Source organism: Accipiter gentilis, chromosome 5 (genome assembly GCF_929443795.1).
Source record: "Accipiter gentilis chromosome 5, bAccGen1.1, whole genome shotgun sequence".
Taxonomy (NCBI): Eukaryota; Metazoa; Chordata; class Aves; order Accipitriformes; family Accipitridae; genus Astur; species Astur gentilis.
Genome location: NC_064884.1, coordinates 3,829,912 through 3,857,555, shown reverse-complemented (window position 1 = coordinate 3,857,555; position 27,644 = coordinate 3,829,912). Strand labels below are relative to the sequence as shown.

The window sequence follows — 27,644 nt, the reverse complement described above, 5'->3', positions numbered from 1 at the left end:
GTTGTGTGACTTAAATAAGGAAATACCACTGTGCTGAAAGACCAGGAGGAGGAGATACACACCCAAAAAAACCAGCCACCAGACCAGAAATTAGGGACACCCTATGGAGTTCTGGTAAACTGAAGTTAATCATGTCCAGGTACCAGAGAAAACCATATAAGGTGTCTTTGCCCTGCCTCTCTATGAAAGCATCACCTGCCCAGAAGCAAATATCTGCCCTTACATTTAAAGGCAGATCACCACAGCCCTCAAGGAACACAGTAAAAACCTCAAGAAAATAAGGGCACGAGACTACTATGCCATTTGGGAACCAGTGGAAATGCCCCATCTTCAGCCACGCTGTAATTCAGCCACCCAAGAGGACATCGTTCTTCAGGTAGGTAATTTTAAAAGAACGTTTTCCAGTGAGGGACACGGTGAGCAGCCTCCCAGTCCTTCCACAAAGGCCATGGGAGCCGCAGCTGGGGCTAACCCATGCTGGTTGGAGACTCCTGGCCTCCGGCTCTTTGTAAATAAATAAAAATAGCCTCTCCCAAGCATGCAGCATGGGGACAGTGAGGAGGGATATGCAGGAGCGTTCCCCACAATACAGTTGCCTTCCCTGGCTCACTAATGACTTGCATTACCTGGAGTCAGATCCTTTGTTCCCTTCCACACTGCAGATGGTATTCCTCCTGGCACTTTCTAGCCAAGTCTGTTTAAACAACAGAAGCCGTGTTTCTGTTGCAGGTTGCACGTAGTTTGGGAATTGCTTTTTTCTCCCCTCCTCAGCTCCAAGTGTTTCATTTGTTTGGTTTTTCTGAACCATAGGCATATTTGCATTAACAATATAAAGAATTCTTTGCTGGGTTTTCCCCACCAGCTTCCTGCCCTGAATATCAAATACACAGGGCCATACATCCACGCTTGCCACCTACGTGGATGCTTGAATTCCTCCTATCAATGGGAGCAGGGTAGGCTTGGTTTCATTTGTTTTCTTTACAGGATCACAAAGCAATTCAGAGGTGTTCTCTGCAGGCGAAAAAATATCTTCAAAACATTATAAACAACCAGCAAGACAGCGCTGTCTTGTCTTTTTAAGGACAGTCCATGCAAACAGCAGATAGCAGGGGGAATCCTGCACCCTACCACTGCAGTGGGCAAACAGCAGCAGGTGACAGAAGGAGACAGACTCACCCAAGAGAGAACAAAGGTAAAAAGCTTTCTCCAGCCCCAAGATGCTCACAGGGTTATTTTTCCACCTTCACCTGTTATGGGTGGAGGCTAGAGCTAGCTAACAGCTTTACTCACAGGGTTGTAGGAGGACAGTCAGGGAAGAAAGGCTCCCAAACAAGCTCTCGGCATGCCAAAGGATGGGGGGGGGGGGGGGGGGGGGGGGGTAGAGAAAAAAGCCTGCTCTGCTGGTGTCAGACCTAAACATTCCCAAACTTAAGGGAAGGCAGGGTCACAGACTGCCCCTCACTGTGAAACTGAGAGGATGCTCAAGTCCTCCATCTCCACCACTGCTTTTCACTACATTTGCTACTGGAAATTGCTCCGGTTTTTCCTCCATCTCTTCTCTGTCTCAGTCTCCCTCACCCACGGTGCCCATCTCCATGCCTCTGTCAATTCACGTCCCCCTACCCATTCATCCCCCTCCTATAGCCGTATCTTTCTCTTCAGGTTAGCGTCGCTAATGTCAGAATCATTTCATCTGACAAAGTCTCCGCTTGTCCGCATCTCCCTTGTCTCCTTGAATCTCTGTCAAGGCCTTTTCCACATGTCTAAGCATTTTAATGACATATGGTGCTGGGACTTGGGGGAGGGAGCATTGCTCAAACAGGAGGAAGACGAAAAAGCAATACGGTTAGCAACCAGGCAAAAATGCTAGGGAAAGTCCTGGAAGAAGACTGGACGGTGAAGGAGGCATCTGAAAAGGATGCTCTTGGAGAAAGTTGGTCCACCACTCCATTCAGTTCTTCTTTCAACTGTCCCACACAGTAGCTAGTTGTTTGCCCAGAGGAAATTGCACCTTTTGAGGGTTTCTCTAAGAAGAAAGGCTGATCCTGATTTGCACCTCTATTCCAGCCCCCTACTTTGCAGTCACCGGACCCTGCGTGGCCACCAGCATGCATGCCACGTGCAGATGTGCTAGCACGTGGTGGAACAAAGGCACAGCCCATCTCTTCCTTACCCTGGAAGGCATCCAATTCTCTAGTGGGTCAACCCCCCACACACACACAGAGCAAGTTAAGAGTCAGGCAGGCTACACACTCATGCATGTGCTCAACAGCATTCCTGCAGTGTAGAAAGCCACCAAAGGCTGCATCATGGCAACATGTGCTGCCCCAAATACCAGGGTCTGAACTTCATGCCCAAACAAAGAGCGCCCCCAACATCACCTCCAACCCAGCAAGCTTCTGCCTCCCCTGTGCTGTGGACGACTTAAGACTACTTTTCTCAAAGCACAGTCTTAGCAGGTCCCAAAGCTTCCAGACAGCTAAGAAGCCCCAGAAGTCCCTTTAAGACATGGTATTCAGGAGAATCCTAGTGGATTTCTCCCTAAGTAATTGCATTTTGCCTGCTTATAATCCTCCTGGGTTTTATTTCTTCTCCACCTGTCATAAACTGGTGAGAGATGTGGCAGGAGGTTAGGATGACAGCTGCCATGCTCCATATGAACAAATGAAGTGATCTTGTCTTAAAGGTGGTTCAGTATGAAAGACACTAAGACACCAAAAGGGAAAATAAAAGAAAAATGGATCTACATCCAAATTACTCCAACAGACACCCAGACTGCCGGCTCCAAGACAGAGGTGATAGTAACACCAGCTTTTTAAAATCCTCGCTTCTTACGGAGCTCTAATCCTATTGCAAGCCAGCCGAAATTCAGCTCTTAGTGTTTGGGCAAATCCCATCTTTGGCAGATTAATAAGAAAGCCAGCAGAAGCACAAATCCTTCACGGCATCCCATTTTGGGTAGAAGAACCAAGAACTGGCACGCGTAGCTGCACAGCCCTTAAGACTACTGCTGACCAACAGGCTGCATGGGAAGGAAAATGCAGATGGGATGCATCTTACTTATAGGGATGGATTATGCTTTTGCAGTTTTATTCAGCAGTGACACTGCAGCATCCATTTATTCTCTATCCCTGGCATGTTCTTGGGGTTTTAGGAAGACCTCCATCTACGACAGCTATGAACACGGTCCACATGGTCCTAATCTGGCTTTCACATTTATAAAACACTTGAACAGAGGGGAGCAAAGGTAAGCAGTAGCATGTGCACAAGTCAGGGTGCAGAAGTGTGACAATAGGCACTAAGAGTTGACTAATGAGGAAAGCAAGTGGGCACCTCTTGTAAATTGAGTTTTTAATCTGCACCAAAGCCTTGAACAAAACCAGCACTATTAAGAACCCCAAGAAAGCACCCCAGTTCCTAAATTAAAAATAAGACCCCAAAGTTACACGCAAGATGCTCACGCTGCCTGTCGTTTTCTGCGACACAGTCATATTAAAAGCAAATAAGTCAATAAGGAATGCTAGACAAAACCCTCATTTGTCAGATGACAAGAGGGAAAGATGAGGGTATGCTCCAGGAATTTATCAAGGAAATCTGGTGAGCTGTGCAACTTTTTTTAAGAAAGATGCTGAAGATAAAGCAGCTTCCCACTTGAACCTGTACGCTGATCAATGAAATATAAAGCAGAAATAACCCCTCCCTTTAACACACAGTATTGCCTAGCATCTGATTTACCATATCTGCCAAGGTCAGGAAGCTGAAGGATCACGGCCAATGCTTTCTGTCCTCCACATCTCCAGCAGTCGGACTGAAAATGGCCACAGCCTGCTAAGTTATAAAGCAAGACCCAGAGCCTCCCAAATACTCTTCTAATACAGCTATCTGCCTGCCTTCGCCCAGAGGGGGACGGGGGAGGGATACGGGACAGGGAGAAGGGGGGAATATTTTCAGAGTGCTCAGTGTCGAACAAAGTTTGTTTGAACTAGACTTAAATCAACAGCAACAAGAGCAGCACTAAGCCAACCTCAAGCACTTGTGAAAACACTCTGCTTTAAATAGTGACTCTTCAAGCTTTAACGTCATGTAAAGCTCAAGAAGATTTTATGGGCCACTGAAAGCATCTAAAACCTTGGCATCCCATTTGCAATCCAAACAGCTTTGCACTAGCAGGACTAAAGTAGCAGATCTAAGTGTGGGTGTAATGCCCCAGAAGCAGGGCTAGAGCTGGCAGCATTTTCAACAGGGAGCTCTGCAACTGCCCCAACCCATGCACCTTTCCAGCAAACCAAGCTGGAAATCACCCCCATGCCACCCTGAACAGACACTTGGGCTTTGACAGAAGCCTGCAGGTTTCCAGCCATAAAGCAACTTCTGAACTGGGTGCAGAGGTACTCCTTAAGCAAATAATTTCTCAGCAGTCCACCTGGATGCTATTCATATCTGTCACCAGCGCTGTCAGGGTCAAGATGCTGCACTGCGTTGGTCCAAGCAGCCACTTTGCATGCTCAAAATTGATTAAAGTCAAATACTCCTAAGACTTTTACACATGAAAAAGCAGATGAACGTGAGACAGAAGTGGTTCAATGCAGTACAGGCAGAGGGTTTTTTTAATGAAGGTATATTTACTCAGCAGAGCTTAAGGGGCTGCTTCTTCATGGCAGGTCAGGGGCTGCTATGTAAATAATAATAAATACTTTGCACTTTTCAAAGCATGCTTTACACAAGTGCTCTGCAAGCACGAACTGCCCTAAGCCTCACAGTATCTGGAAGGAACAAGGGAGAAGACAGGAACAGACACTTCACCCAAGACAGAATTACAGAAGCCTCTTGGGTGGAAAGCACAGACATTTGATAGGACCAACAGCTTTCCTGACTCCCCAGTGAAAGCACTCTTCCATTGCTAACCTCACATTCGTGTGGCTGGCAGCTTTGTAGAAACAGCAGCTCAATATCGATTCAGAAAACAGAGTCATCTGTGGTTCATTACTCCCAACAGATTTCATAAGGGATCCTGCCTGATGCCTCAGCTGCTTCTAAGCCAGCTAAGCCTGGAAGATCTGGTGCTGGTATAAAATAGTAAAGCTTCTTATGAAACATCTCATATAGGACAAAAGCCACCACAAGGACAAGTTCATCAAGCCTAGAGAGATTCATGCATTATTAGCTGGCTTTCCAGGAAGTCTCCTTGGGCTGGAAAGCAAGGTGCTGGGGAGAAAAGGATGCAAAAGGAACAAGGATGGCCAGAGCTGCTGGTCAACTCAACAGCTCTAAAAAAGCAGAGGCAGCTGAGAACACCACCATGCACTGCTCAGAGAAGAACAGTTTCTGCCCTGCAAGACATTGGGGGGAAAAGAAATAACTGAGGATGGCTACAGTAAGAGTAGTATTACAGTAAGACAAAAAAGAACGTAGCACTAAGGTCTCAGTTTTCCAAAAGACTCCTACCTTGGGAGCCCTGAAGCTGTTTGTACAGCTGTAACGTGCCATGAAAGATTTACAGAAGACCGAAGGAGCAGCTTTCCTTCCTTGCCCCGAGGAGCCTGCAGTTTGCACCCTGGCACGTGGCATCATCCCCTGGCAGGCAGATCTGCAGCACTGTGCCACTGGGGTTACCTCCAGCAGCCAGCACTGCAAGCTGGTGCCATGAAGGGATGGGATCACACCATAGGTGACAGGCACTATAGGTAAATGAGAGTCCTTGACCTGCGAGATGACAAAATACAGCCACGCAAAAGGACTGCTGCCTTCAGCTAAAGTAATTCCAAGTCTCATCTCTGGAAGGTGAGGTTGGTTGAGATACAGACACAAAAATCCTACAGCTGACTATGGAAGTGGCAACCTGCAGATATAACCCGCGGGCAACTGAGACTCAGATCTCAAACAGCAGCAGAGCCCTGAGCTGCCTGCTGGAGCCAGCATCACTGTGCTTCTAAGATACCAACTTATTTTGAAATCAATACCAAGATTTATTGATCCAGGAAGGAAACACTGACTGACGAGAGCGCCTAGTCGATAGCAGTCCCAATGGGTAGTAAGTTTTAATGGAGACAAGAAAAAATTCCTATCTGAATTTTGTTCTGGGGCAAAACTCCACACATGCTGATTATCACAGCCCAGGAGCAAGCCAAGGACTCCTTGATATTATGGCAATATTCACACTGACCATCTCAGATGCCAAGGTCTGGGACAGCACATCACAGCTGAGTGAATGAAAAGAGAAACCCTACTGGCTGTTAACACTGTTCTGTCTGGCAGAGGACAAGCTGCTAATACAGACTACCTTGAAAATCATAGCAAGAAATTCAACCTGAACACTGAAGGCCAGATTCAGGCATGTAACTCAGTGATGGCAGGAGTTCAGGCACTTAAAATGTCTTTTGAAACCACAGCAAAATCATGCCATCCCATCCCTTTTGGAAACGGACTCCACTGAATATCAAGGCCCTGAAAAGCAAGACAAAAAATAAAAACCAAGACAGCTCTGCTTGACTGAGGCTGGGAACGCCAGTTGCAGCAATTTCCCTTCATTTGTCAGCAAAATCTCTAAGTTACCAGGAGGGCATCCTCAATATTGGGACAGGGGCTGAGGAGAGATTCAACACCACATTTCTAAAGTTGAGAAGCCAGTGCCTTAACTCCAGTATTTTGGAAGCAGCAAAATCCCACCTTCAACCACACTCTTTGCTTCTGGAAGGCAGCAAGGATTTCTAAGGTGCTGCAGACCCACACAAAGCACCAAAGCCTGCTGGGACCAAACTGCAGAAGTGCCATCCTGTAGCTCCAGGGAGCAAAGAACCTCTTCTGCACCCTGCAGTACAACAGGTCTGACCTACGTTTACAGGTTTCTAGGAAGTCATCGCCTAAACTCTCCCTTTATTCCCTTGTCAATACTCGCAAAACAGCTTTAGAAGAACAAACAGCTCTTTCTGGCAGTTTGAAAAGACTCAGGCAGTCCGATACTGCCTTGGGATATCTTACACCAAGGTAATCCCAAGGCAGTGAAGACCTGCAGACAGAAGTGGGAAGAGAGGTTCGCAGAGCAGGGGTTTCCCTCGTAGCGATGACTGGCATATAGGCTAAAGGCTGCCAGCACCCAGGGAAGCAACTGGCACGATATGACAGCCCTGCAGGAAGATAATTGGGCAGACAGCGCTGTGCAGACGAACTAAAGTGTTTACTGGCTTTAATATTTAATTGTGCAAAATGAAGAGAAAGAAACTGGGGAATCGGAGCTGCAGATAGAGATGCACGTGCATGGCGGGTGCTCTGATGCCTCCGTGCCAAGCCGAGCACCTAAATGAGCCAAAGCACCAACCTCAAGAGCACCAGCTTGGATGCGTCCATCACGTTGACTGCTGCCAGGCTCCCTTCTGCTCCTCCCTGGCAGAGGAAGGAGTTTGGGAGAGCACAGCATGGTTTGGGAGAGCACCGCAGGCAGAGCAGGCAAACAGAAAGGCACCACGTGCAGCAGTCATGAAGGTATGTATGTGAAATCCAGCAAGTATAAGGTCAGCTCCATGGGACCTGAGCTGCCTCAAGCATCCCATAGGCTCATGTGTAAGAAAACTACTGGCATCCACGTCCCAGCATAGAAACACTCATAAGTGTGAGCCACCTGAGAAGGGCTCCTTTCCCCTCTGCATCACCCAAAAAGTTTGGCTTGTAAAGAAGGTAGAGCGCTGCTCATGTGCGGGATGGCTTTTCTCATTCACAAAGAGGCAGGTGCCTTGCACTGACACCTCTTTGTTCAAAGGCTTGGATGGAAGGATACATACAAGCGAGTCCCCTCTGCCCTAAAAATCCCAGCGGTTGACCCATTGGTCCTGCTGACTCTGCTTAAAGTTGTTCACCTGTTCCCAATAAAGGGCTTTCCACTGCTATGTGTCTTTGGAGGCAGCCTGGGAGAGCACGATCGCTGTCAAGACACACTCAAACCTTTCTATTCCTTTTCCAAAAGGATACCCAATCAGCTCCAAATAAGTCACTGAAAAGCCCTACATCCCACCAAGGGAAAAGCCTGAACTATTGTGTGACTAAAGCTGCTGTTTGTATTATATCTCTGCATATGGCCAAACTCGGCACGGAAATTAAAGGGAAGGCTGGCTCCATAAATATTGCAGTGTGAACAACACTAGAGGTCTTTGCTGGATTATCACCGCTAAAAGACACTGCAAAGCATCCGACTACACAAATGAAAGATGTTAATAGAGCAGTCCCAGTGGAAAGGAAGGCTGTATATTACACGGAGCTGCTTTCACATCCTGCAAAATGCGCAGATTTAAATAACGTTCCCCTTTCACACAGAATAAATCTCAGCATTTGCCACAAAGAAACGGAGCGCATGGCTACGTCAGCCTACTCCAGTGGGCAGATGGCTTATAGAAGACATGGGTGACGGATTGAAGACCTGACGTTTGTGTCCCTCATTTGATGCAATGGTACCAAATAGCTCCACTAGATGCGGCTGGGCTGTGGCATGCCTTCATATGTAATCTTCCTACCCGCAGTACTCTTTAAATACAAAAAAAAAAAAGGGTTAAGACAGATTTTTCTCTCCAACCTTTTAATTAAGCCATTAGTCTCTTCCCCCTTAACCCAGGAATGAGAAGCCTGTCTTCACAGGAGCAAATGATTTCCCTAGAGTAATGAAGACGCATTATCATACAGAAAAAATCATTAGTTGCTATGTCCAGGACAATGCAATTGCTCAATTACTCCACTAAAACAGATAGCACCCCTCCCAGCGCCCCAGGCACGAACTTGGAAGAGACTCAGCCAAACCTACGTGCCCAGAGAAACACTGCTTGTTCAGGACAAGACTTGGACCTGTACAGAGGTCCTACTTGCATTATTTTCCTTTGCTCACTTCACCTTGAAGACACCAGAGCAGCAGGCTGTATATCTCAGGAGGATTTTCTCCAAGTGCTTTACAGTAGCAACAAAGGGCCTGGGGAGTTTCTCATCACATTGAGAAGGTCTCAAGTTTCCTAGTAAAGATTCATCAGGAAGCCAAATACTAGAGTGCCTCTAGGACTAGGAGGCACTTAATAACGTTTTGAGGGAATTGATGATGAAATATGATAAACAGCAGGGAGTGGATTCAGTGACCCAGCGTGTCACTGAATCACACCATCAAGGAGCCCTCTCTTGATGCAAAAAGACCACGCAAGTCTCGGGTCCAATGCCAGGGATGACCCAGCTGGATTTGTTACGATGCATGCAGCAGGGATTGTCAGCTTAGTTTTGGTCGTCCCCCCCCCGTCCCCCCGTCCCCCCCCCCCGCCAAAAGCTCTAGGCTAGCTGCAAAATACTATTCACCCACAACTTATCTAATCAGGATGATCCAACTCACAATTTCCCATCTTCATCGCCCCCAGGATGATTAAGAATAAGATTTAGTCATCTAACTAGGGTCCCATTATTCCTTCAAATATATAATTTCAGTACTTCTCTCACCTACCGAGATACCCATTAGATAAATGACTCATTAGCTCTTCCCCCTGCATCTTTGGCATAATGCTTCCAACATACAGATGTGGGTCAACTGATGCTATGCATGAATTCCCATCAAACCCATTCAATTGTTCGGACTGAAAGAGGGGGGAGCGGGTGTCAAAAGTGAAAATGTTTTATTTAGACATTTTCCCCTCTACATGAAACGTTTAGACTTTTTTTTCCCCCCAAGACATCTCTGAAGTTAATTTACTTTAAAAAAGGTTTTTTAAGTCTGAACAAAGAACATATCATATCAGATGAAATGTTTTATTTGACCTGAAACAAATATTTTCACTCTTGTTTTCAGTTAACCCAATATCTCATTTCTTCTGCAGTTTTTCAGTTCAGACAGACAAGGGGAAAAAGAAAAAAAAAAAATCAATTTCAGAGCTCCATACACAGCCCATTCTATAACAGTTGTCAGAAAGACTGTAGCTTATGTTAATATTAAAATACTGCTTCAGCAATTTATGAACATTATCTGGAAAGCTAAGGCAGAGATGAAGCAAGTTACCCAAGACAATCATTTTGACATTAGTATCTTCCTATTGTTCAACTAATCTTAAATAGCTATAGGTTTACACTGAAAAAATGGAGGAAAGCTTGCTGGTTTACACAGGTTAGAGATGATTCCCAGAAGTGTTTCCACCCCTTGGTGGGCAAGGCACACGTCTGTGCTAAAGGTGCTGCCTAAGTAACTTTAACATGGCATTTTTCAAACCAGGTCTACCACGAGTCGGTGTCTAAGGCAGCAAAACCACTCCTACTGAAAATAACAACTGCTTTAGGAAAAGCAGGCATAATATTACCTCCCAACCAGGGTGCGAAGCTGTGGCTGGTAAGTATTGCCGTGGTCTCATAAGGTACCACTGTAACCACCGAGAGCAATATTCAGAGAAGTCGGTGGCATGCAGAGCTTTGGAAATAGTTTGTATTGTTTTAGGATGGCTCAGACATCAGGGCTTCAGCCTACTCCTGGACCCACAGTCTTCAGTTGTCCCAGAGCAATGCTCCTTACAACTTCCTACAAATCACTCCAGAAGACATCCCACAGGTTTTTGATACCCATATCCTAGAGAAATCATGCAAAAAAAATGGGCTCCTGGACTTGAATACCGCATGCCTCAATTCTTTACATGAAGAATGAGATACTTGACTACTTTGGAGAAGGTGTAAGGCTGGTGACCTCCAAGACTACAAGACAACCTGATGTGGCTGCCAGGGGTTTGTATACATGCACAATTGGAGTTGAGTTTCGGGGCAATCAGCAGCTTGCAGCTACACAAGGTACATTCCCCATCGCGGCACCAATGCAGCGAGTGGGTATCACAGCTTAGTTTCAGGCGCTGGTGCCACATACGGCAGTTGCTTTAGTTAAATGCAAACTAGCAATCTCTGCCTTCACATATGACAATTGCCATGCGATTTCTGTCTCATTAAGCTCTGAAATGTAAAACAAATGGGATTTATGTGGCTGCTGTTTGGCATTCGCTTGCACGGTGTCAAGTCTTGCCTTTAACAGCTCTTCGGTCTCGTCGCTGTCTTAAGTTCATTTGTTTGGCTTCTGAGCCAACGCAATACCTGATGGTTTCCCATCCCAGGCTGAAATACAACATGGAGAAGAGACAGATGTGGGGTAGCTCTAGCAGTCAAAGCCTCCTATTTCTCCCCCCAGGTTGTGATACCAACCAGCATTGATCTCTACTGCAGACTTCTGTGCCTCAGTTCCCCTCATCTGCCACTGGCAGGTTCACACAGCTTATTCAATTCCCAGCCTTCAGCCCATCAATCCAACATATTCATATACAGCAAATTGCACTGTACATGGAATAACAAGCTCTGATAAGCACCTAGTCATAAGGCTAGGAGGAGAAAAGCTACAGGCAGCATTTGGGAGGTATTTTGGAGAACATGGACTGTCAGTAAAATGCTATCCCCCACACAAACCAGAAAAAAACCTAAAGCCTAGTTACAGAACATTTGATTCTAGCAATCATTCACTGAGGTACACAGAGTAGTCCCAGTACAGCACACTGTAAACTCATTATTTGAGGGTAAATTTAACAAGTGCCACTGGTATACAGGCTGACCGATGCTCAAGACATGACCATTCATGACCACAGGTCTCCAGAGCCACGACTCTGATCCTTTCCTTCTGCTTACAAAGACCAACCACCCACTGATGCTCCACAGACTGGCAGGACCAGCAAGGCTGCTCTAGACCCAAAGCATCTACAGCAACACAACCAGCCACCAAGTGTCCTGGAGCTAAGTCAAGGGGATTCACGTAAACCACAAGATTTGGGATTATTACCTATAGAAGTGTCAGAGAGCACCAGCATCCCCTTCCAACGGCAATCCAGCAGCCTAGCATTAATGCTGAATTTTGCCAAAAGCAACTCAGTTTTGGGTACCCAACTTTGGCCATCTTAAAAGGCAAAACATTTACTCAAAGCATTGGGCAAATGCCTGGCATTAACGGTGGCTTGAAACACCATGAATTAGGCGCCCAGAGGCAGAAGCATCACCAAGCTCCGGCAGCTGTCGGATCCTCCAGCCTAGCACGACTGCCCAAGGATGCTCAAGGAGCCAGAAGCAGCACGATTCAACTTCAGGTCCCCATGGCCCACCCCACTGCCCCTGCCACAAGGCCACCAGCTCACCCCATGAAATATTGTTGCCTCAGGCACAAAACATCTTGCAAGCAGCACAGCGAGCGCGAGAGAAATTGTAATGCCAGTGGCACAAAGCAGAGAGGAAGGAGAAGTATTATGGAGAGCCTGCAAAATGGGGGAGAAACACAACAAAAAATGAGGTTTCTATGGGAAGCACAAAGCCGGACATTGTTCAGCAAAGCCCCACTCCGCAAGCCGAGGCAGAGAACCTCGTACAAAAGCAAGAGCTCCCACTGATGCCATTGTCAAGCTCGTAGAGCAGAGATTTCTCTGGAAGAAAAGCAGACCCCGTGACAATTACTTATCACCATGCAAACATCTTCCTTCTCGTCTTTTGTTGGTGCAACGCAGACCACATGTGTCTCCAGCCAGGGAAAGAAAAGCTACCAGCAGGATCAAGGAAGGCTGAGATTAATCTGGTTTCGCATAGATAAAAAAAACCCCAAGCAATCAGTTTTAAAATTAATATTAAAGTTGTAAGTCACCTTTGACTATATTAAAATATAAACTGGAGCATACAATAAGCCCCAAATAAGCCCCACTGGCAGTCAGAACAGCTCCCTTATCAACCTCTAACATCCCCTGTAAAATAATAACTGGAAGCCAGACTGCTCTGAGAGAAACTTACTCTCCCGGGGCAGTGTGATGTGACCCAATTCCTGCTGCCATTTCAGAAGCCCTTGCTTGGCCGTTTTTCAGCATGCCAGCAATGAACTCTGAAGTCATCTGGGGAGGGATTGCTGGCATGGAAAGACTGAGCATTAAGCTATACGCTGGGTATATCTGCTGTAGATATGGGGCAGGGAGTGAGAATGCAAAGGGACACGGTACTGCAATTCAATGAAGCACCTGGGCTTTGGTGTCTTTTTTTTCCTCCCCAGTAATGGCATGGAGTTTTGGGAACCAGCTTCCCCTTCTCTGACATTTCTCAACATTTCCAAACTTCCTTCTCTATTGCTGACTTTGAAAGAGGCTGAAAGGCTCCTGTCGAGGGAAAACAGCATGGGTGGACCACAGCAGCACCAAAGGAAGCTGGCCTCAGCAGCACTACACGCTGCGGCGGAGCGGGATTGATGGGCATCACAGCCAAAGCCCATATGCAACATCCAAGGTCAGCGGCTCAAAGACACCAGAAATAACACCCCCATGATGAAGGGAAGAGTCGTGGTCTGATGAGGAACGCAGGTAGCTGTGGACAGCAGGTACCCACGCTCACCCCGAGTACTACCGCAAAGTCAAGGAGAGAACAGGGGCACGCTCCGATTATTAACAGACCACTGCATTCAGCACCAAGTGGCTCATGCTGGCTATAACCACCTCTAACACAGTAGCATTTCCACTTCACCATGTGGCAAGTCCATACCCAGACCCAGTTAGCACCAGTATAACCTTAAAGAGGCATCTCTGGTTAGTTAAGGTGGGCTGAAACTATCCTTTGACCTCCACAGATAGTTGCCTCCCCAAGAGTTCAGAAGGACTGAGCCAAGACCTGCCGGAGCAGAGATCACCAGCTTCAACCGCTTATGCACGGGGGGGCAAGCGGGTCTCGTGGAAAAAAGCAAGGCTCCTCACACTGCCAGAAAGCTCCATCACCAACAGAGCTGCACGAGTTGCTTTCCAGCAGACTGCTGCCTGCTTGAGAGGGCTCCAAATAAATAAATAAAGCCACCACCTCATTAGCATGCAAATCTATTCAAGCCCCCATTTCAATTTGAATTCTATGCATACGATCAGAGTGCAAAATGCAAATTATACAAATGCACCCATACGAAGAAACAAGCAGGAACTCTGCACAAAGGGATTAGGGCCAGGCTGCTTCCCTCCGAAGATTACAGTGCTGGGGGGGGGGCTTTTGTCACGGACCATCCTTTAATGGTCACCAGTCATGCAGCACTGAGCTTTGCCTACAAACTACTTTTAAAAGCACTATGACTCTGGCTTCAGCTGCTGGAGCAATGACTTGTTTGAGACAGGTTGCAGGGGACAGGAGAAGGGTGGACAAACCGAGGCCAAGAGGCAAGAGGTGCTATAGGCTCAGCACTCCTGGCCAAGGGTCTCCCCAAGGGATCAGCACCCATTCAGATTGGCCTGAGGGGACCAGATGCTCCTGCAGCAGCCCCCAAAGGGCAGCATTGGCCAGCATCTCTCCAGCACCAGCAACTTCACCTACCAAGCCAGGGCTGCAGGCCAGGACAGTCAGTTCAGGGCAGCAAGGTGGGTCTCTAGCAGCAGAGACCATCGGGAAGAGGGTCACCACCATCGTCCAGCCCCATCAGCTTAGTGACGAGGGAGGTGATGCTTCCCAATCTTAAAAGGCTTATCCTCTCCTTCCCACGGGGCTTTGGCTGGGAAAGGTCTGCAAGGTATGGGAGAAAAATCAGGAAGCCCAGCTCGGAAGGTCTTTTGCAGACCAAGGTCAGATGAAGAGAATCCCAATGCACCCAATTTTAGCAAAGTAAGGCTCTGAGCTCTGCTCTAACACAAGCCCCACAGCCTTTCACCAGGCTTCCTGGGCCACTAGGATCTCCCATGGCACGGGAGATCCTGCTCCTAGTTGGACACAAAGCTTGGGCACAGCAGATGGGAGGCTGCGTGCATTCACTTCTCCCTCCTACGTGCGCAAAATTCTCAACCCACCATTTATCATATTACATTTTCATTTTAAAGCAAATATCTGTTTTCAATTAGTACTTACCGTGAGGGGCATGCATCACTGAGAACACTTATTTCTCTTCCTTTCATTATTAGATTAGAAGTCGCTCAAGTTTAACTACATTTAACAGCAGCAGAGACATAACTGTTCTGCAGACACTAATCCACTTCCCACCTCCGCCCTCAAAATGGCCCCAATCCAGCTAACGCAAGCCTCGGCACTGAGGCTCCAAATGAAGGTGCTGGCGCGCAAACCTGCTGCAGCCCTGTCCAACCTCTCGCAGCCTGCCCATCAATTCCCTGCACATCCTGCCTCCAGGCTGTTGGAAAATCCCATTGCTTTACCTTCGTGTCACACAAATCTGCCCCCCTCGCAATTTCATCTATGTAGCAAGGATGCTCGCGTTGAATTCCACAAGGTTACAGAAAGTGACTAAAACCCAGAGCAGAGACTTGCCCAAAACCTTACAAATGAAACCAACAGCATGGGGGATCAACCATGTCTGCTGCTCCACCTGCTTGTTCATTCCCATCGGATGACAGGTAAGCACATCACTTGACTAGCCAATATTTTTCCCAAGTCTTCCAAATGTGTCCCAGCCTCCTCATCTTCATCCCAATCAGGAAAGCCCTTCCTCCCAGAGAGATCATGAGATCATCCCCCAAGCACATCCAGGCACTGCCTGCTCAGCCCTCAGCTAGAGCACTCGTAAGCATAATAGTACTATTATACTTTGCTCATTATGCCTCATTTTTATTACACGGCCTCATTAAGTTAAGAAGCCTCTCTAATTTAACTGCATCTCTTGGTCTCCGCACGGGGGCTCCAGCTGCGTTTGTCGTCAATCACTTTATTAAAAACACAGGACAAAAATTACTATCATACCCATTACTGCCTATCAATCTCTTCAATTGCCTCTTAGGTCCTTTCTTTACCTGCTCAATGCACCAGGACCAGATGAATATCATTGGCACAATCTTTCCATATTTTCCAATAATTATGAGCTGGTTTTAAGGGTGCTTTCAGAGAAGAGCAAGTAAGGCATATGCTGGCACACAATGTCCTCATGGTGTACGGCAGAATGGGTAATAAAAGCATGCAACCAGACCAAGAGAAATAAACTGTGTGTTAGCCAATAAAACGTTAATTGTATTGAATCTACCACAAGATGCTTTATGGACACAGAGATCAGGTTAACACTGGTTTAGAATTAAATATACCCCGAAAAATCGGCACACTGCGAGAGCCATCATGGTGAGTTCATTGGCCAGGCCAAAGGCAAGAAGAGACCTGCACCTCATTTCCAAACCCCAGAGAAGGGTGACTGGCAATCGATAGTCAAATAGTTTCTACAACAGCTTCCCAGCATCCCTTCATCCACCAGGACAGCAGTACTCGCCATCCTTTGTGCACAAAAAAAACCTTCCTGAACTCAATGTTAAAATCACTAGTATCAAAATATGGTATTTTGGCAAGTCCACTTCAAAGTTTCCAATCCATAACTCCTGGTTGTTTCCTGCTCCACAACAAGTTTCAAAAGTTCAACTTTTCTTCCTGATTTTGAACAAGGTGCTTCCACTCGACAGCAACTCTGATCTGCTCTAGTCAGCAGCAACTTGCACAGGTTAAGAGCACTACACAGATTTCTGTGTATGCTTGGGAGAAAGCCAAACCACGGAGAGAAACCTACCTGCTGCAGAAACAAAAAAATCAGTGTGCTGGATGAAAAGTTTACTACAACCATCACTGTAAAGATGTCGTCAAGAGACATCAGCCATTTGGCAATTGCATATTGTCCTTTTCTTTCTTGAGAAGAGATGTTTCACTCTCCCCCTCCCGCCTCCTCCTGCCTCTCCCTACTCACTCCCAAGAAAAACCTACTTTGCCTGGTCAGCACTTCCCCCTTCTGGTTTGCATCCATCACAGAAAGGGTAAAAAAAGGCAAATTTGGGAGATCACAGGTAGCACACAAGAAGCTGCATAGAGATCCTGAACAAGTGTAGCAGATACCACCTTGATGCAGTCAGCACCTCCCAGAGAAGGCGGCGAGGAAGGTGAGAGGTGTCAGCTCTTGAAAAGAAAACGCAACCTTAGGAGGAGGTTAGCATCTGAAGCGTGGCAATCCACATGCCCCAGCAGTTGCCTTTCTAGCCAGCCCATTTGATGGAAGAGAGCTTTGAAGATTTCAAAGGGCGACGTGTTTCCTAGTTTATCGCAAATGTCTATCTTAAACCAATATTATCATTTTAAGCATGACCGGAGCAAGAGGAATCTTCAGAAACTGTTCCTGCCGCAGGAGATAGACACTCGTGCAAGAGGCAAAGAAAAAAAAATAATATATCCCTCAGACAACACTATGCAAGACCCCAACTCACATCCAGCCCAACAGTACTGCTGCTGCTATCACTGTAGATCTGCCAGGAGGCGGCGTTTACACTGTTTTGGGCTTGACAGCAAAAGGCACTTCTGCTCTCCCATGAAGTTCCCCCCTCTGCCCTTTCCAAATTGTACATCTCCGCACCATTGATACCGAGCCCCTACGCTGCAACCTAAGTGAAGGGGAATGAACATTTTCCAAGGGGTGGCAGGCAACAGGGACAGTCATCATCTTTTAAAAAACCTCCTATACTCACTGTCAGGAGAAAACACACCCCAGACAGTGGGGGAAGAACAGCTAGGGGGGACAATCCCCACCCCGATGACCAAACTATGAATGTAAAGCCTGCATACTAACCAAGTAAAAGCACTCAGTAAATCTTCCACCTCACCAAAGCAAGAGCAGATCACAATATGCAGGATGTGGTGCTGGATCAGGACAACTTCAGGCATACAGAGACTGAGCTGGACTGCAGAGGTTAAGCTGCATGCAAGAACTGGGTTTAGGCACATAAAGGCTGAGGGACAGCAGGGCTGGAGGTGTTCCCCTTGGTCTCTAGTGGGGAAGCTCGTAAGTAAGGGAAAACCAGCAGTATTGTCTCCCAAGTATAGAAAAAAGGTGCCTGTCTTGAGGTTACCTGGCAATTTCCATTATTATAAGTGCAAATAAAGGAAATCACAAGAAATCTACTAGTAAGTCAAGCTTCAGCTTAGACAGAAGGTGTTGATTTACAGCCACTCAAAGCTCTGATGTCTTAAACCTTTTCATTCTCCGGACAAGATGAGGAATATGCATAGACAGTGTCAGACTCTGTGATCAGGAGGACAAAACACTGCAAACAGCTGTGCCTAATTTTAGCATCTGTTGGTTCTGTTTCTTCAGCACTTGCGGGTGGGGGGGGGGGGGTGGCCCTGTCACTCCCAGCTTCTTAAAGACACAGCCAGAAGGAAAAGAGAGAAGTGTTAAATCACACTCCGGCGATCAGCTCGTGGGAGAGAGTAAGAAAAGCCCAGGAAAGCACCACTGACCAGCAATGGCATCCATTCCCTGCTCCTGCAGGTTACCCCATGCCCCACAAGGGGTTCAGGACCTCCACGCACAGCACTGCCAAACTTATGTACATTTATCACCAGGGGGGACAAGAAGCAGTGGGTCAGACACAGCCCCACATTCCCCTCCTACACCCTCACCCCTTCTGCTTTTTGAGCAAGCCCATGGCATTTGCACCGTTGCTATGTGCTCCCTGGCAGGGTCACCTCGAGTTCTGCCCCGTCGCCTGGAGATGCATCCAACCACGCAACGGGGTGATGACCACTGGTCCTCAGGACAAGGTGTGGGAACTTCAGAAGGTCCCCAATTCTTCTCCCCACCCCAACCCTCAAACCACCTCTCTGCAGCACAGGAGGGGGAACGACCTCGGCTGCCGAACCCCAAACCTTGGTGCTCTCAGCATCCCCGCAGAGCTGGAACAGAGCAGGTCGTCTTCAGCCTCTCCGACGGAGCCCGACACTGGCAGGTCGGAGCGGGCAGCTCGGCTCCATGCAAGCGCTGCTGCTGCCACCGCCAGGCTGAACCGAAAAAGCGAGGCTAAAAACTGCATTAGCTCTGCCAGGTGACCTGCTTCTAGATTCAAAATACTCGGGTATTCGTTCCCCCGGTGCTCCCTTCCTCTAGTCTGAATTATTAAGACACCCCACAAGTCTGCAAGCTGTTTCTTCAGCACTGTAAATGGGGAGCCTAACGAGGCAAGAGCCACAGTTAGACTCCGCTCTGCGAACGAGCTGCAAAAACCTGCCAGGCCTGCTAGGACATGACTGGGATGCTCTGCTCAAGTCACCTGGAACAGCAATGGACAGTCATTAAAATATACACTCTGCGGGGTAACAAGTCCACACAGACCAGAGGCAGAGACAGGCATTAGAGGAGCTAATAAGGCTCATCTGACTGCTAATGATTTTGTCTACAGTTATTTTTGTGCAGCTGGGAACAAGTGGCTACAGTCAGCTACTTGCCAGCTGGGGAGAAAGAAGCAGTTTTGCATCATTGGGAGTGGAAACGCATCCAGCTCAGCCCCCCATCGCGCTCCCAGATTTTCTCTCCTTGCTGGCAGACCTTGCCAGGGACCAACCAAGACAGCATCCAGTGACATCTCAGGGTGACTGGTGAAGATGCAAGCAAGAGATGGTGAAGAACAGGGTTTTCCTGAAGACACAGCTTGAGGAAAGGATTCAAGCCTCTGCTGACAACTGAGCAACACCTCGATGTGCTGGCTGAATTCAGATCCCTTCACAGAAGCCAGATGCCCTTGTCTGTTTGGCAGAGAGAAACTCTCATTCACACATCTGAAGGCAGAGCAGCCAAAGGTGACCATCTCCCTTCATCCACCTTCACATGCGTAAGCCTTGCCAGCATGCACCAGCATCACTCTTTCATGATGGCCTGCATCTCCATGGCTTTGGGAAGCCTTGAGCTGTAGGCAAGCTCAAAGCTCACACAGTTCTCAGAGCACAAAATGTTCCTCACCACAAAGGAGGTGACGGCCAAGCCTCACCCCTTGGCCTCACTAACTGCAGCCAAGCAACTCTCGGTTTGCACTGGAAAAGGTGGAGGCAGATCCATCCGAGCACTGGTGGCCTGGATGAATCTGCAGAAGGATGCTCGCCCTGAGCCAGCAACTCCACCTGCTCAAGCCAACATTGGTCTAATCAAGTTTTTATCTTTGGGTTGCCAGCCAGTGCCAGAGAAAGAGCAGACCTGTTAGTCTGGAAGGAAGATCCGTGTATCCCTTTGCACCCTGTACCATCACCTACCCCCTGCTCTAACTTGCTTCTGCACCCCGTCTCCACATCCCCTTAGGATCCAGGTACCTCCAACCAAAGCGGCTCCTTCCATCCCACACTCTCCACGGAGACGTGCAAAATCCCTCCTGTTGTTACTGCCATGCTGGCCATTATGCAAGTTCAGCTGTCTTAACTCTATGCTGAGCATACAAGTGGGGCTGACATTTATTTAATCCTCATAGTAATGTTGACTGTGTACTTACTGAAACACCTCATGCTTATGGAAGACATTTGTTTCCAAGCAGCTTATGCTAAATTGCAGTGATATAAAGGAAACACTTATCCAATATTGACATTTACTGACTGGCAGCATACAGCTTGAATACTCATTTGTGCTAGTGGAGGGGGCGGGGTGGAAGCCTGAGAAGGATTCAGGCCCTTAATTTCTGATCTTCCAATGACTTAGGCAATATTTAGTTAAAAAGTGAATACCTGCCCAAAACGCAAGGTGGGACTCCAAACCCGATGGCTTCTCCGACTTACTCCCTGCTTGGAGGAAAATAAAGTAATATTGGACCCACAGCACAAAGCTTTGATCCTTCATCCAAGAGGAAGTTTGAGACAGTTCATCCCTTCTACTATGGGTGCATATTTCATCCATAATTAGCAAGGCTCCTCTAGCCTGCAGCATGCACCCTGCTGGGCAGCGGGCTTCTGACAAAAAAAAAAAAAACATTATTGAACATTTTCTGTATTTCCCCTCCCACAAAGACAGGGCTGCTCACCCAAAAGCCTCCTGAAATTTTCAACCTTTAAGTGCTGCAGCATCCAACCAGACCCTGGCACACCCGGCCAGGGTGTACCTGACAAGGCTTTGCCACATGCCATATTGAAATTGGCAACAACAGACCCAAGAACATAAATTCACTAGCACTTAAGAGGTGAATTAGCCACCATCTGACCACACACATTTCAAACCAGTGCTGCAGTTCCACCAAACACAAACTAATTGGAAACAAAAGAAAGCATCCATTATCCTAGTTGAAAGTCTGACCTGCTTGCATCAATGGTTAATGAGCAGCAGTTATGGCAAAGCCCTCAAAAAACAATTACAACCTGCTCCACCCTGAGAGCCCAAAATGCAACAGACCAAAAGCTTGCGTTGCAAGCGGGGGCGTTGAATGAACACATTAAGACAAGATCTCATCCCGAAGTTAGCATCTGAATTTAACAATGCAAGTGTTCCACCTCCTACTTGCATAGCATGTGACATTAAAAGAGGCAGGACGCCCAGAGCCCATCGCTAAGAGGTACACACACTAAAGCACATTTAGATTTTTAAACTGTTTAAAGCAACTCAGTAAAAGGAAGAGCCCCGTAACCGCCAAGTGACCTACAGCTCCTTCTGCTCCACTTTGGAGTCTGCTGCTGCCACCAGGGAAAGGCAAACACTTGAGCATGGGTCTTGCCAAGCGAGGCAATGAATAAACAGTCTCAACTATACTCAAAAGGGATATTGAACCAGGACATCTGTTAGGCCACAGTTTACAAGACCAGAACCCAGCATTTGCTCTGCCCTATCACAATGCACAGTTGGGAAATGAATATTTTCCTCTTCCCCCTTCGAGTAGTTTGGAGTATAGACATGCCCTGAGGAACAGAGAAGTACAGGAACAGAAACCCCCAAGTTTTGAGTAGCATCAGGATCCCGCTATTCAACCCTTGCCTGGAAAGAGTAGCATGGGTTTTAAACTTCATTTCTTCCCAGCCAAGAGAAAAGAAATCCCGCACGTTTCCTGGCACGTTTGAAATTAATACTGCAGGCGATGGATTCACACACACACCCTGCAAGAGCTGGGACAATTGCCAGCCCCGAAGGCAGGGCAGACCGCCTTAAAAACTCACAGCTCCACCAACTGCCTTAAATCTCAGCAAATAAGAGACTGATTTACAACCAATTTGTTTCACTACCTATTGATTTATAAAATAAGCTTGTACACGGTCACCATGGCGCTCTCTCTTTGGCCAGAGGTAGCTCCCCATGAAGTCAAAGGAAAGACCTGTCTTGCTCCTGAACCAAAGCTAAATTAGGGCCTTCATCAATTGTTGTTATAAATTTGCTGGTCTTTAAAATAAATAAAAGAAAAAAAAAAAGCGCTGTTTAATCCTACTGGAAGGATCCAGGAAGTAACGTTAAGCCAATTCTCCAGCAGCATTTTCAGAAAGTCCCCTCCACCCAGCACCGCACCTCAGGCACGCTGAGGAGCTAAAAGCTGGGAGCAACCACACAAACTTGCAAAACCGATCATTAAATCGGAGGTTTGAAGGAAGGCACACTCTCCATCACAGACTGCTTGTAGGAAAACAGTTTATTCAAAGACCTTGATCCTCAGCCAATTCGCAACCTAAGGGGCACATCGGCCTCTCCCCTTTATTTATGGCTACAAAAGGCAGAAGAGCATTGAGCTTTTTTATTCCAACATATGCAGTCCAACTACAGAGAGACTAGGAGCCGGTAGCACACAGCGCTGGTAACCCGTCAGGGATTTCTGTGCACGTTTCTACTCCAGTTGGTGTCCCCTAAAACAACAGGAAAGCACAGAAGTAATCGACATCTGCCCGAGATGTGCTGTGCATAAACTGCCCAGGGACCTCTGCCTAACCTTGGAAGGGGGGAGGCCAGTAGGGATGCAGCGTTAGCATCAGGGCAGGTGTTTCTCCTCTCTTTCCTCCCTCTGGCAACGGGCACCTGAACCAAAAAAAACGCAGCCCCCTCTCACCCCCCCGCCTTGTTCTCTTCAAATAACTGAAGCCTTGCAAGAAAGCCAATTTGAGCAAAGTCATCTGTGGTCCTCACGCAAAATCTCGCTGCAGGAGGTACAGCCTGAAGATGGGAAAGCATGCAAAAATCCAAGTTGCGTGAAAACAGATGTCGGAGGCAGCAATCCTGCACTCTTCCTCCAGGATAGCGCAGACTGGACAACACCAGCTCTAACTCAAGGCTTACTTCGGTTTCCCTTCCATGCAGCCCAGCTGAGAACTGCTGTGCCCCTGCCAAACCCCGACCTCTCCACCAGCAGCACCTCCCACCTTCAAAAAGCACCTTTCCAAAAACTTACTGTCTTCTACTCCACCATTTTCAGTTGCAACTTCTCGTGCCGCTAGCGCTCTTCCTTGGCTTAATTTTTAAAGCCCATTAGCACTTGCGCATTTTGCGGCACCGTGTGCCCTCCTTGCACTTCCCAAACAGCTCCCCAGTGCTGATATTCACCTGATGGGTTTAGGAAACAGCCCAACACACTCCTCTTGCAACGCTACCCTGCTCTCTGCACGGCAGGAGGAATGAAATTTTAAAAGGGATCATAACCACAGACTTCCAGGCTTCTCATTAGCAGGCTCATGGTTGCCAGACACAGCAACCCACAAGCGCACCTTGCACCCAGTGGGCTGCAGAGAGGAGCAAGGTCCCCAGCCCTTGTACACACACCTCCCAGCACCCTGTAAGCTTGCATTTTTGCTCCCTGTCACCCACCCGAGATGCCAAAATCCTCATTCTCCGGTCCTAACCAGTGGTGGTGGGTGGAATTGGGCTGGTTTCTCTCCTAAGCATAATTTCACCCTTCCCCACCTGGGGGCTGATGACAAGCCACTGGGAAGTTAAGCCATTGCTGCTAATAACAGGCCCCTCTGATGGAAGATTGCAAAGCATTCGCTTCCAGGGAGGAACCAAGTGAACTGTGAAGGAGAAAAACATACCCTGCAACACCCGGAGAACTTGGTATTCATCACCCTGAGGGAAAGCAAACATGCCTTTGGAAAGAGAGACCCAGACAGGCAGAAATCTTCCCATCCAAGGTAAATTTCAGATCCTGCCAAATTCATCTAGGTTGTTACAGTACAGGCCAGTAAGAGGAGGAGGCGGCTGCAAGCACATCCTCAGTGGTACTCCTTCCCACAGCCCCCACCTCGCGCAGCTGAGGCTCTTTCCCCAGTTGCTTCCAGCCTCACCCAGTTTGGAGCAGAGGAGGGAGGGGTAAGCTATTCACCAGGCAGAGGCAAAGGCAGCTAGTTTCATGGCAGCCTCAATTTCTTCCCACCGAGGGGCACTGCATATCTAGTCTCCACAGGAGGCAAATTGTACTGTGACTTTATCTCCCTTTCCACCAAAGCTGTGGTCCAGGGAAGGGGGTGGGGGAGTGGGCAGCGAGCAATTCCAGGGGGAAAACAGCCCTGTATAGGAAACGCTGACCTATCGACTTTCAGAAAGAGAAAACGCAGGCTTTTTCAGACCATTTGCAAGGGTGAAAGCCAGAGGATGCTCAAGGGAAGGCAATTTGTTCTTCCTAGATCACCTCAAGAGAAGCACAGAAGTCAGCTGCGGAAGAGATTCTCCTCCTAGGCTGAGCCATGCCTGCGTGCACCCAGGTGCAGCGCGGCCCCAGACAGGGAGCAGCAACAAGCACCTTCCTCCTGCAAGCTCAGCTGGGTGCCCAAGTTTCAGCCTGCACAGTTTGCAGAAACAGCAGGATGCCAGCATGCCACAAGGAGGCACAGGACCCATGAAGTACAAACCCAAGGGCAGAGGTGCACAGATCCGGTGATGGGAAATGCCTTTTCGGTGAGGCTTACACAAAGGGAGTTTTGTTTTTATGTTTTTGTTGTTGTTGTTTGGGTTTTTTTAAACTAGTATCCCAGCCACAGATCCCAAGCAAGGTTTTCAGCAGAGGTGATCCTCCCACCCCTGCTGCCCTTGGCTTAGCGGAATTTCAGTCCTGCCTGCCTTATTATGGCAAATCCCTTCAAGCCACTTTGGTGCCACAGGCAAGCAAATGCAGCTCTGCCCGCTCCTTGCCCACCAAAAAGAGTCACTGACAGGCACCGTCGAGTGATTTTAGTTGTTCCTCCAAGTGAGTTTTGGCCCACCAGCTCCCTCCAGTGAGGCACGACTGCCCTCTGGGTGCACACTGAACATCTCACACCCTTGGCCCGCCAGTCTTTAGGAGCACCTTTGCCCAAGGAAAGCAAATGCCGCCGCATCTGGACCCACCAGAACCACCACAGCAGCTGCTCGAGGAGAGGCAAACACAACATATGCTAGAAAATAAGCTTCAGTTCCTACATCCAAGGCCATTCCTCCACCAAAGTACCATGCAGTTTAAGGAATCCTTTTTATGAAATCCCATTAGGGACCCTGTGCATGGTTTCACCCCAAAGGGGAAAACCACGATGCTGCCAACAGCCCCATTCTCATATACCGTGAGCATTAACTCTATAGAAACGCATTCGGTTCATGCGACTGCAGAAAACAGCCGAAAACGCTCTGCAAGACACTATCTGCCTCGTAACCTGGCATGAATAAGCAAGGTACCAGATGCACGCTCCTGACTGTACAGACAGGGGAGACAAATCAACCGAGCTCAGGCTACATGCAGCAGAGCAGAGGAGTCACGGCAGCTTTCGAACACAACCGCTATTAAAAAGTGCATCAGCCCTTATTAAAAGTAATGGCTGCAAGGGGGGGGAACCCCAACAAAACAAATGCCCACTGGCTACCAGACACAAACTTACTCGGCTCTGCTAGCAAACTGCCTTTTGACCTGTAGGGAGTTGAGAGATTCCTGGGAGCGGGGAGAGACAGGAGAAGGCCAGGATCAGCTTCCAAATTGCCGACATCCCCGGACCTGCTGCTGCCCTGCTGTACCAGGGAGAGTTCAAATTTGTTCAGCCAGAAATCTACACAGAAGACACAGTGGGTTTCTTTTGTGCAGAAGCAAAGGCGAATGCAAACACAGCTTTCTCCCCGAAGGAATATTAGTACAAGCAGAGAGAGGGAAAGAGAAAAGGGGAAGGGAGGGCAGTGTGGGAGCCCGACATCACATCCGAGCCCAGGAAAAGAAGAGGTAGGGACAACCAGAAGCGCAGCCACCTCTCCTGCTTGGGGAATAGGGGGAAACGCAGCGTATGGTGGGGGATGTTCAGCAATAATGTCTGGCTGAGCAAAAAACCAGCTGCCCGTTGAGAAGCACTACTCTCTCCAAAAGTTTTATCCTTCATTTAATCAACAGATGGACTAGCTGCGTGGGTTTAGGTTGGGGTTTTTTCTCCCCCCCTCCTTTTTTTTTCTTTTTTTTTTTTTTTTAAAGCAACCCCAAGCCCTACCCTCACAAAAGCTGGCTTCGGGACCACGGCGGCGTGACACAGATGGTATTTGACATCGACGTTGCGAGGGGATGAGCAGCAGATAGGCGAAGCTTGGGTCTGGCTGTAGCTCAGCGTCCTCCACAGGTGACAGATAGTCCAGGGACCGTGCACACGGCAGCACATCAAATACAGCTTCCCCAAAACGCCCCCCCCCCCCCTCCCGCCACCCAAATCCCTCTTTATTTTTTGTATTGGCCGGGGGGGGGACACAAGCAGGTAGCAAAGTTGCATGGCAAATTCCTCCGGATTCCCACACTCCTGCCCCGGCTCCCGGGGAGGTGGGATCCGGCTGTGCCCCCCCCCCCCCCCCCCCTCCACTAAACCACCGCAGTGGTTCCCCACCTCCCATCGGCTGGCTGCATTCAAAGCAACTCTTTTGCCCCCCCACCCAGGAGCAAATCGCTCCCTAACCCCGGCTCTGCAACCGCAGGCTCCTCTCCCCGGGCTGGAGCCAAGCCTGTGCCGCCGACCGAAGAGGCTTCTTGTCCCTCCCCACCGAAATTAAGCATCCATCGCCTCCCCGGTACCGGCGAAAGGACCGGGCGGGCGACGGAGGGGGTGGTGGGGAGGCTGTTGCTGAGCAAAGCCGTGTTTACACACAAACACAGTCTAATTAACGGAGCTGGAGCAGAAAGAACTCATTTACATGCTAAAGATTTTTCCCTTTTTGTAAAAAAAAAAAAAAAAAAAAAAAAAAAAAGCAAGCTGCCTCGCCAGAGATGCATGAAAAACTCTGCAATCCTCCCTCTCTTTCCCCCCCACCTTTCCCCCCCCCCTTTTTTTTTTTTTACCCCCTCGTGCAAGAAGCAAAAAGCACACCCACCCCGGGAAGACACCCCCCCCCCCAAACCACCACCCCCACCCCGTTCCTGCCGTCCGCCCTTACTCGGCAACTAAGTGCGGGGCGCCGGGGGGGTCCCTTACCGTGGCTGAGGAGGAAGCACCCGAGGAGGAGGAGGAGGAGGTCTGCCTGGAAAGCGCTCATTCCTCAGGGTGGGCTCGGCGCTGGGGGGTTTTGGGGAGGAGGAGGCGGGGAGGGGGGGGGGGGGGGTAGAGCTCCGTTTAGCCGCTGCCGGCGGGGGGCTTCAGGCCGGCGGGGGGCTTCAGGCCGCCGCCGCCCGCCGGCTCCGCTCGCCCGGCTCCACCCCCGCCTTCCCCCCCCCCGCCCCCCCCCCCCAGCTCCTCCCCCGGCAGCGCTGCCTTGACTGGCGGAGCGAGCCTCGCCGGCGCAGCCTGGCTTTTTGTGGAGGGGGGGGGGGGGTTGGAGTAAAGTGGTGGTTAAAGGGGGAGTAACTTACGCGCAGGCGGGGGGATGGCTCAGCCTTGCCCACACCGGGATGGGATGCAGCGGGGGGGGGGGGGGGGGCTGCCTCACCCCGGGGTGCTGTCTGGGGAGGGGGCAAAATGTAACACCCCCCCCGGGGATAAGTTAACATCCTCACAGGCGCCACGCAGGTCCTGAG

General features: G+C 48.8%; 1 protein-coding gene across 3 annotated transcripts in view; it reads right to left on the bottom strand.

Annotated features, from left to right (window-relative positions):
* The window catches only part of KIRREL3 (kirre like nephrin family adhesion molecule 3), a 340,739-nt gene extending 313,373 nt beyond the window's left edge, over positions 1-27,366 (bottom strand). For all 3 annotated transcript variants that reach the window (XM_049800735.1, XM_049800737.1, XM_049800738.1), the window contains exon 1: positions 27,106-27,366. In XM_049800735.1, coding sequence (XP_049656692.1) covers positions 27,106-27,166 — 61 coding nt within the window. In that variant the 5' untranslated portion in view covers positions 27,167-27,366. The remainder of the gene's footprint in view (positions 1-27,105) is intronic.
* Positions 27,367-27,644: the final 278 nt, after the last annotated feature.